The following is a 10,528-nucleotide window of genomic DNA, read 5'->3' on the forward strand; positions in this document are numbered from 1 at the left end:
CAAATGAACTCCAGACACATGCCATGTTGTGCATCTGGCTTAAGTGGTTCCTGGGAAATTGAACCCTGGTCCTTTAGCTTAGCAGGCAAGTGCCTTAACCACTAAGCCATCTCTCCAGCCCCTCGTTTTGTTTTTTAAAATGTTTTGATTTCTCTGTGTGGTGGCCCACACCTTTAATCTCAGCACTTGGGAGGCAGAGGTAGGAGGATCACTGTGAGTTTGAGGCCATCCTGAGACTACATAGTGAATTCCAGGTCAGCTTGGGGTAGAGAAAGATCCTACCTCAAAAACAAAACAAAACGAAATTTTTTTTTAAACATTTATTTGACAGGGAAAAGCACACCAGGACCCATTACCATTGTAAACAAACTCCAGGTGCATGTGCCACTCTGCATCTGGCTTTACATGGGTACTAGGGAATCAAACCTGGGCCAGCAGGCTTTGCAAGCAAGCACCTTTAACAAGTGAGCCATCTCTCCAGCCCAGTATTTCTATTTTTTACTGACTTATGCATGCCAGGTTTCACTCGTTGGAATAAGAAACCTCAGATTTCACAAGATGCAGCTAGAATGAGTAAGAATTCTAAATGTAGCTTTACTACTTCTAAAGCTTGAATCTCTACAAGTAATTTCACTCCTGCTATTGCGGATTTTCTGATCCACTGCCTGAATAGAATATTCAGTAGTAATCCTGAAGATGTATAAAACATCATTTAATTATCAAAAACTTAGGGGTTCTTGATAAACCCCGTGTTATTGCCTCACTACCAAAAGTTAATCCATGCCTCTTCAGTCATGGTTGTAAGAAAGAGGCTGGCAAATGACATCGTACAGGACTGTGATGTGGATGATTCTGACTGGAATAGAAGAGTGATGTGCCTAGAGAATTTTGGAAACCAAAAGCCTATGGACAGGTGGTTTTGCAGTGGTAATGGCTGCCAGTCTTGATCCTTTGGGATTTCTCTCCTAATGTTTGGTGAATGCAGAGATGCTTTTGAAACATTGAAGTAGACTCTTAAGCTAAATAATGCAGCCCTGGAATTTACAAGGGGTTGGGTCTGTCACAATTCCTTCCAATCTGGTGTGTGTGTGTGTGTACGCGTGCACCTGCATGTTACAGAGATCAAAACAGAAGTAACAGCTGGGTGTGGTGACCCATGCCTTTGATTCCAGCACTCGAGAGGCAGAGAAAGGAGGAACTCCATGAGTTCAAGGCCATCCTGAGACTACATGGTGAATTCTAGGTCATCCTGGGCTAGAGCAATACCCTACCTTGAACCCTCCCCTGCCAAAAAAAAAAAAAAAAAGTATCATATTAACTCAAATCATTTTGGGACTTCTGATCTCATCTCATGGGCTTGTTTTCTTCCCCCTAGCTCTGGCCTCTTATGGACTTTGCTTACCCTGACAAATAAACCCCAAGGAAAACGGAGCAGTTTTTGAACTTCTAAACCATGACCGATGTAAGTTAACTGTTCATTTTCTCCTTCTAGAAATACTGTCATGTTAAAAATCTTCTGAAAACTTCTTTACCTACCAGAGCCCCATCCAGGATCTTTCTCCCTGTTGTTTCAGAACAGGATCAGATCAGAGTGAAGCCGGGCGTGGTGGCGCATACCTTTAATCCCAGTACTTGGGAGGCAGAGGTAGGAGGATAGTTGTGAGTTTGAGGCCAGCCTGAGAATACATAATGAATTACAGGCCAGCCTGGGCTAAAGTGAGACCCTACCTCAGGAACAAAAAACAAAAAAACAAAACAGATTAGGATGAAGCTGAATGACAGTTATTGTTAATGCATTCATTGAGCAAGTCATTCATATCTCCTGTGATTTGGTAAGAGGATGAACGTGGACTGGAGAGATGGCCCAGTAGTTAAGGCACTTGCCTGCAAAACCTAAGCACCCCAGTTTTATTCCCCAGTCCCCGTGTAAAGCCAGATGCACAAAGTAGCGCGAGCATCTGGAGTTCATTTGCAGTGGCTAGAGGCCCTGGCACACCCATTCTGTCTATCTGCCTGACCCCCCTCTCAAAAATAAGTAAAATAAAGTATCTTTTTGAAAAAGACTTAGTCATGGATTGGTGATATAGTTCAGTGATAAAGCATTTGCCTAGTATGTTCAAGGCCCTGGATTTCATCCTAGCACTGAAACAAACAACAATGAAAAACAGGGATCTGTCAGAGCAAGGAAAAATGTTTAAAATTTGCTTTTACAATAAACTTTGAAAAAGTTATTTTAATTGTGTTCAAATTATTTTCTAAAACAGAGATATTATGGGAGTGTTTTTAAAAAACTTTTCCAGAAGAATGGTATAGAAAAACTCATTTCCTTGGGTTGTTTATTTTTCAAGATAGGCTCTTGCTATAGTGCCTTAACTGCTGAGCCATCTCTTTAGCCCCCCCCCCTTTTTAAAATATTTTATTTACTAATTTACTAGAGAGAGAGAGAGAGCAAGTGAGCACATCAGCGCCTCTACCCAGTGCAAACCAGCTCCAGATGCATGCACCACTGTGTGCATCTGGCTTTATGGGTCCTGGGGAATCAAACCTGGGTTGTTAGGCTTCACAGGCAATTGCCCTAACCACTAAGCCATCTCTCCAGCCCTGTTTGTTGTTGTTTTTTGAGGCAGGATCTCACGATAGCCCAGGCTGGCCTGGTACTCAACAGTGATCGTACTACCTCAGCTGACAGACATACAGAATGCTAGGATTCAGGGTGTGAGCTGCTACTGTCTGGCAGAACTCATTTCTTGAGAATTTATGAGACAGCTATATTAGCAGACAGAAGCTCTACTTATATACAGCATCACATTTAATGGGAAAATTGACTTCTTTTTTGGTATTTGAGTGTTTGTATCACAACATGTGTGTGGAGATCAGAGAACAACCCTGGGTGTAAGCACTTGTTTTTCCCCTTGTTGAAGCAGGATCTTTCATTGTTTACTGCTGTGTTTGCCAGGCTAACTGGCCTGTGAGCTTCTGAGAAATTGTCCTGCATCTGCCTCCTATCTCACCTAAATCATGCTGGGATTATAGATGCTCACACAACTGTGTCCAGCTTTATGTGGATTCTGGGAATTTTTTTTTAATTGTTTTTTTTTTTTTTTTTTAAGTAGGGTCTCTAGCCTAAACTAACCTGGAATTCACTATATAGTCTCAGGCTAGCCTTGACCTTACAGCGATCCTTCTATCTCTGTCTCCCAAGTGCTGGGATTAAAGGCATGTATCACCATACCTGGCAGGTTCTGGGATTTTGAATGCAGGTTCTCACACTGTGTGGCAAGTGCTATTAACCCCCGAGCCATCTCCCCAGCCATTACAGCAAATTTTCTTTCATTTCTGTTATTGCATATGGTTTGTCATTTCAGGGATCAGTGGTATTCAGTGATGTATCCATAGTCTTCTCTCAGGAGGAGTGGGATTACCTGGACATGGAAGAAAGGATCTTATATAAAGATGTAATGTTAGAGAACTACCACAACTTGGTCTCACTGGGTAAGGTTGTCTGCCTTTAGTAATTTATTTTTATGTTTATTTATTTTGTTTTTCAAGGTAGGGTCTCACTGGCCTGGAATTCACTATGCAGTTTCAGGATGGCCTCAAACTCAAATGTGATTCTCCTACCTCTGCCTCCCAAGTGCTGGGATTTGAAGGCTTGCATCACCATGCCTCACCTTGCCTTTAGTAATTTAGAATGTTTTCTAACATGAGCTTTCTTTGGAAATTTATAGAATAACTTTCAAAAATACTGTCAGATTTTCTGCTCCCTATTGTTTAAATTTTTATATATATATATATATTTAAATATATATATTTTTATTGACAACTTCTATACTTACAGACAACAAACCATGGTATTTCCCTCCCCTCCCTCACATAACTCTGCTTTCCATCATATTGCCTCCCTCTTTCCATTAGTCTCTCTTTTATATTTTCTTTAAATTTTTTGAGGTAGGGTTTTGCTCTAGCCCAGGCTGATTTAGAATTCAGGGTGGCCATGAACCTATAGTTATCCTCCTATCTCTGCCTCCTGAGTGCTGAGATTAAAGGCGTGCACCACCATGCCCAGCTGCTCTGTGTTCTTAAGGGAATGGTATGAGATTTTTCATTGGAAGTGAACACCTTCATTAAGTACACTCATTTTCCTCATGTTTAAATGGCCTCAGGCATTTGGCACTGAGTACTGGGGGACTGATCCTACGGCATTAGGCTTTGCAAGCATGTGCCTTTAGGTGTTGAGCCATCTCCCTAGCCCTATTATTGCTATTTTATAGATGAGGAGAATGAAGCACAGGAGTTGCCCAGGGTCATGTAGTGTCAGTACAGTTCTGTGGTACCTGGGAAAATGAGAAATGACCATGCAATACACCTGATATAATTTGAAGGCGGGCCAGTAGACTTTACTGGGGTGAAGGCCCATCCTTACTATAACTGGAGCTTTGATTAAGAATTTTAGGAAGTAAAAGCTATGGAAGCCAGGGCATACAACAGAGTGTGAGTTCACATCAGCTCAGATCATGAGTTGTTGACTTACGTTTGTCAGGAAGTCTTTGGAGAAACATGAATTCCTTGTGTAGGAACTCCACCCAAGGTGCCTAGTTTTCCATGTCCCTAGGTTTAGCCTGTGCACAAAGATTAGCCTGTTGTGAACAAGCTTGATATCCACCATGTAGAACATCCTTTCCTTCACTCTTTAAATTCTTATTTATTGGGCTGGAGAGATGGCTTAGCGGTTAAGTGCTTGCCTGTGAAGCCTAAGGACCCCGGTTCGAGGCTCAGTTCCGCAGGTCCCACGTTAGCCAGATGCACAAGGGGCGCACACATCTGAAGTTTGTTTGCAGTGGCTGGAAGCCCTGGCGTGCCCATTCTCTCTCTCTCTCTATCTGTCTTTCTCCCTGTGTCTGTCACTCTCAAAAATAAATAAAAAATGAACAAAAAAAATTTTTAATTCTTATTTATTGAATGATATTCACATAAATGTTCTTAAACATCTTTACCATCTTTGTTCTAATGATTTTATCAGTTATCATTTTAATCTGTGGTTTAAAACAGATTTAACAAGGATGAACCTTGGTAATTTTGAATTCACTCTTTTTGTTTGTAGTTTTGGAGGTATGGTCTCACTCTGGCCCAGGCTGGCCTGAAACTCACTATGTAGTCTCAGGGTGGCATCAAACTCATGGTGATCCTCCTATGTCAGCTACCCTAGTGTTGGGATTAAAGGCATGTGCCACAACACCTGGCTGAATTTACTTTTTGTTTATTTATTTTTGTTTTTTTTGAGGTAGGGTTTCACTCTACTCCAGGCTGACCTGGAATTCACTCTATATTCTCAGGGTGGCCTCAAACTCACGGCGATCCTCCTACCAAGTGCTAGGATTAAAGGTGTGTGCCACCATGCCCAGCTAAATTTACTTTAAAAAATTTATTTACTTATGAGCAGATAGAAGAGAGACAGAGATGGGGGGGAGGGAAGAGGACAGATTGGGCATGCTAGGCCCTCCAGCCACTGATAATGAACTCCAGACACATGTCCCACCATGTACATATGGCTTATGTGGATATTGGGGAATTGAACCTAGGTCCTTAGGCTTTGCAGGCAAGTGCCTTAACCACTAAGCCAGCTCTCCAGCCCCTTGAACTTACTTAATTTTAAATTTTTGGTTTTTCAAAGTAGGGTCTCTGCTTCCCAAGTGCTGGGATTAAAGGCATGGGTCACTACATCCAGCTTTGATCTTACTTTTTATTTCCACATAACCTTATCTTTCTTTCCTTCTGATCAGGATGCTTCATTTCTAAACCAGACATAATTTCTTTACTGGAGCAAGGACAAGAGCCCTGGAAAGTTGTAAGAAAAGGAAGAAGACAAAATCCAGGTGAGTGAGGCTGTCAGACTTGGGGATACCATCCGTCTGGCTGGGAAGAGGCATAGCAGGTAGACAGGCAAACATCCTCTGAGCTGGCCATATTGCAGGTGCGAGCAATACAGTAAACAGAACCAATTAGATCCATTGAATTCACCTTCTAACTAGAGAAACACAGTCACTATAAATTAGAAAATATAACTCCTGTTAATAATAGAGTGCTATAAAGAAAAGCCAGTATAATAAAGGGGCAGAGAATTACCATATAATTCTGTAGCCCCACGCTGGTCTTGAGTTCCTAGAGTCCTCCTCCCTCAGTCTCCTTAGTGCTTGTTGTGGTCAGGTTCATATTGTTGGTAGAAAACACCCAACCAAGAGCAGAAAAGGGTTTATTTTGGCTTAAAGACTTGAGGAGAAGCTCCATGATGGCAGGGGAAAATGATGACACGAACAGAGGCTGGATATCACTTTTCCTGGCCAATATCAGATGGACAACAGCAATAGGAAGTGTGCCAAACACTGGCAAGAGGAAGCTTGCCCCAACAATACACTGCCTCCAGAATGTGTTAATTCCCAAACTGCCATCAGCTGGGAATCTAGCATTCAGAATACCTAAGTTTATGAGGGACACCTGAATCAAACCACCATAGTGCTGGAATTGTAGGTGTGAACTAATTGACTTTAACAGTATTACAATAGAAAATACTGGGTCAGGGCTGGAGCGATGGCTTAGTGATTGAGGTGCTTGCCTGTGAAACCTAAGGACCCGTGTTGTACTCTTCAGATCCCGCTTAAGCCAGATGCACAAAGGTGAGGCAAGTACAAGGCTGCACATGCCTACTAGGTGGCACAAGTATCTGGAGTTCGATTGCAGTGGCTGAGGCCTTGGCCCACCAATTCTCTCACTGAAAATAAATAAATAAATAAATTTTTATAGAGGAAAATATTGGATCATTTAGTGTGCTGTTTTATGGAAATTTTCTTTTTTTTTTTTTTTTAAAGCTCTTTTCATTTTATTGAATGAAGGAATTTTACTAGTGTGAATTAAAAGCTGATCCTAAATGGTTATGTTATATAAGTTGTGAGGCTTGTAAGCTTGTGACAAGGGTCAGAAGGGAAATTCTACTTACTGCACAGACATATCACTTAAGCTTCAGAGAGTGACAGCATTTAAACCCCATGCCCTTCATCTGATTGTCCTTGGCTAGGCCAGTCTCTGTCAGAAATTAGCACTGTTCTTACAGCACTGGTAGCTGAATCCATATTCTGGATGCTCAGTTACAGTCCCATTTCAGGCAAGTTTCTTCTTGAATCCCATCATGAGTATTTCATCATAATCATCAGTAATCCCTTGGACAGTAGAGTGGGTGCTTTGGGTAATGGACATGAAGTAGGATTCCTTTGCCTCAGGAAGGTGGCTGCGTGAGAGGGCAGAGGAGGGGCTGAGACAGAGGGCCTGAAAAGTAGAAGTGAGGGAGTTTGAGGTAAAAATGGCCAAGTCCTGGGCTGCAGCAAAGTGACCAGTATTTTTAGCCAACTTTATTGCGGTATCACTTTATAAAAGCCATTTGGAAGTTCTTTGTTTTCTTAGTTCTCAGTTGAAAGAATTTTGGTGGTTTCCTCTAAAGTAGCTTTAATAAATTTGTAAAGCTCCAGGCCAGTGAGAGACCTTGTCTCAAAAAACGTGGACATTGGGCTGGAGAGATGGCTTAGTGGTTAAGACACTTGCCTGCAAAGCCAAAGGACCCAGATTTGATACCCCAGGACCCACATAAGCCAGATACACAATGTGGCACATGTGTCTGGAGTTTGTTTGCAGTATCTAGATGCCCTGGCACACCCATTCTCTCTCTCTTTCCCTCTGTCTGTTTCTTTCTGTCTCTCAAATAAGTTTTTAAAAGTTTTTATAAAAAGGTGGACATTGCCTGAAGAACAACACCAGGGTGTCCTCTGGCTTTCAGTTGTCCCCCTACCCCCAACATGTGCAGGAGTAACAGCATAGATTCGATTCTGTCAGGGTTCAGCCTCAAAGGAAGTGACTGTACATGTAAGTAGGATTGCTTATATGAGACATTATTTGCCAGGTACACACTGCATACTGGTGTCTACACCACTGAAGAAAATGCTTCCTTGCCTCAGCAACTGTTAACTACCAGTGACCCCTCCTAGAGCAGTGGGGGCCTCTTCTATGCTTCTTTTTTTCCTCTTTCTTTTCTTTTCTTTTCTTTTCTTTTCTTTTCTTTTCTTTTCTTTTCTTTTCTTTTCTTTTCTTTTCTTTTCTTTTCTTTTCTTTTCTTCTCTTCTCTTCTTTCTCCCCCCCTCCCTCTCTCTCTCTCTCTCTCTCTCTCTCTCTCTCTCTCTCTCTCTTTCTTATTACAGTCCGAGAAAGAGGAATAGAAGAGAGAGTGAGAATTAGCATGCCAGGGCTTCTAGCCACTGAAAACAAACTCTATAGACACATGTGTCTGGCTTATGTGGGACATGGAGGATTCAACCTGGGTCCTTAGGCTTCACAGGCATGTGCCTTAACCTCTAAGCCATCTCTTCAGCCCTCTCCTATGTTTCTTAATGCTCTCTTGTGCTTTTTCTTCCCAAAATTATATAATATTTTAGAGTTTGGTCATTTCTTCTGTTGTCTTTCATTTTCACTATAGAAATTTTGTTTCTCTTAGAAGAAGAAAACAGTATGTTTGTCTTATTCTTCTTTCAGATTTGGAAGCTAAGTATGTGACTAAGAAGTTATCCTTAGAAAAAGACATTTATGAAATAAATTTGTCTCAGTGGAAGATGATGGAAAGAACTGAAAAGGGCCTCATTTTAAAAACTGAGTGTGAGTCCAGAAGAAAGCATGACAGACAAGAGGGCTCTCATAGGGGATATTTCAGTCCAATGGAAACCACATCTGAAAAGATGGCCCCTTACCAAAAGCAGACACCTGTTACTGCACACCAGAGGATTCATTTTGTAGAGAAACCCTATGAGTGTAAAGAATGTGGGAAGGCTTTTAGAGTGCGCCAACAACTTACTTTTCATCACAGAATTCACACTGGGGAGAAACCCTATGAATGTAAGGAGTGTGGAATGGCCTTCAGGCAGACTGCCCACCTTACTAGGCATAAGAGACTTCATTCTGTTGAAAAGCTCTATGACTGTAAGGAATGTGGTGAAGCTTTCATATATGGCCCAGATCTTAGAGCACATCAGAAAATTCATATTGGTGAGAAGCCCTATGCATGTAAAGAATGTGGGAAGGCCTTCAGAGTACGAGGACAGCTTACTCTCCACCAGAGGATTCATACCGGTGAGAAACCCTATGTGTGTAAAGAATGTGGGAAGGCCTTTAGACAGTATGCTCACCTCACTCGGCATCAGAAACTTAATATTGCTGACAGACTCTATGAATGTAAAGAGTGTGGGAAGGACTTCTTATGTGGCTCTGGCCTTAGAGTTCATTATAAGCTCCATACTGGTGAGAAGCCCTATGAATGTAAGGACTGTGGGAAGGCCTTTAGAGTGAGACAACAGCTGACACTCCATCAGAGAATTCATACTGGTGAGAAACCCTATGAGTGTAAGGAATGCGGGAAGACCTTTAGTCGGGGTTATCATCTGATTCTCCATCACAGAACCCACACTGGCGAAAAGCCTTATGAGTGCAAAGAATGCTGGAAGGCATTTAGCCGCTACTCGCAGCTTATTTCACATCAGAGTATTCATGTTGGTGTCAAACCCTACGACTGTAAGGAATGTGGGAAGGCCTTCAGGCTGCTGTCACAACTTACACAGCATCAGAGTATTCACGTTGGGGAAAAGCCCTACACCTGTAAGGAATGTGGGAAGGCCTTCAGATTGCGTCAAAAACTGACTCTGCACCAGAGCATTCACACCGGTGAAAAGCCCTTCGAGTGTAAGGAATGTAGGAAGGCCTTTCGACTTAATTCTTCTCTTATTCAACATCTGAGAATTCATTCTGGCGAGAAACCCTATGAATGTAAGGAATGTAAGAAGGCCTTTAGACAGCACTCACACCTTACCCATCATCTGAAGATTCATACTGTAAAAATGTAAGAATGTCTTATTGGTCCTATTCTATAGAACATTCCATGAATTTACAGTTAATCTCTTACTTTATACATATAACTGGCTCAGCAGAAGAGATTTTATACTATTAAAGGAACATGTAAATTTAGCGTGTTGTGTCATTGTGTTTCACAGTCTGTTCTCAAACCCGGTGAGTTAGCACATTTAGTCCTATTAAGAAGATCAAGTGGAAGGTGCTTATTGTCTCCACCGTGTCCCTGTCCCACCTGTGTTAGATTAAGACACTCAACTGCTCTGGGCTACGATTTTTTTTTTTCCTTTGTGAAACAGTGATGCAAAACTGGCAATTATGGCTACAAGTTCTTTAAAACTTTCCATCAAGCTATGGAATCCTCACCCCTCCTTTGAATATGGACAGAGATTGTTTTGACCAGGAGAGCATAGTGTAAGTACTTCTGGGCCCAGGTTTGACTGGTATAGTTTGACTGCCACAAACTCTGAACAGTCATGTTAAAAATAATCTGGCTCCGGGGCTGAAGAGATGGCTTAGTGGTTAAGGCATTTGCCTGCAAAGCCAAAGATCCCAGTTAGGATTCTCCAGGACCCAGGTAAGCCAGATGCACAAG

The 10,528-nt window shown here is 41.9% G+C and overlaps 1 protein-coding gene across 4 annotated transcripts in view; it reads left to right on the top strand.

The window, feature by feature from the left end:
* Zfp82 (ZFP82 zinc finger protein) overlaps positions 1-10,050 on the top strand; it is a 42,076-nt gene extending 32,026 nt beyond the window's left edge. For 3 of the 4 annotated variants that reach the window (XM_045153814.1, XM_045153811.1, XM_045153813.1), the window contains exons 2-5: positions 1,376-1,462; positions 3,366-3,492; positions 5,781-5,873; positions 8,572-10,050. In XM_045153814.1, coding sequence (XP_045009749.1) covers positions 1,454-1,462; positions 3,366-3,492; positions 5,781-5,873; positions 8,572-9,929 — 1,587 coding nt within the window. In that variant the 5' untranslated portion in view covers positions 1,376-1,453 and the 3' untranslated portion in view covers positions 9,930-10,050. The remainder of the gene's footprint in view (positions 1-1,375; positions 1,463-3,365; positions 3,493-5,780; positions 5,874-8,571) is intronic. The other variant, XM_045153816.1, reaches the window with a different exon arrangement.
* The last annotated feature ends 478 nt before the right edge of the window (positions 10,051-10,528 follow it).

Source organism: Jaculus jaculus, chromosome 7 (assembly GCF_020740685.1).
Source record: "Jaculus jaculus isolate mJacJac1 chromosome 7, mJacJac1.mat.Y.cur, whole genome shotgun sequence".
Classification (NCBI taxonomy): Eukaryota; Metazoa; Chordata; class Mammalia; order Rodentia; family Dipodidae; genus Jaculus; species Jaculus jaculus.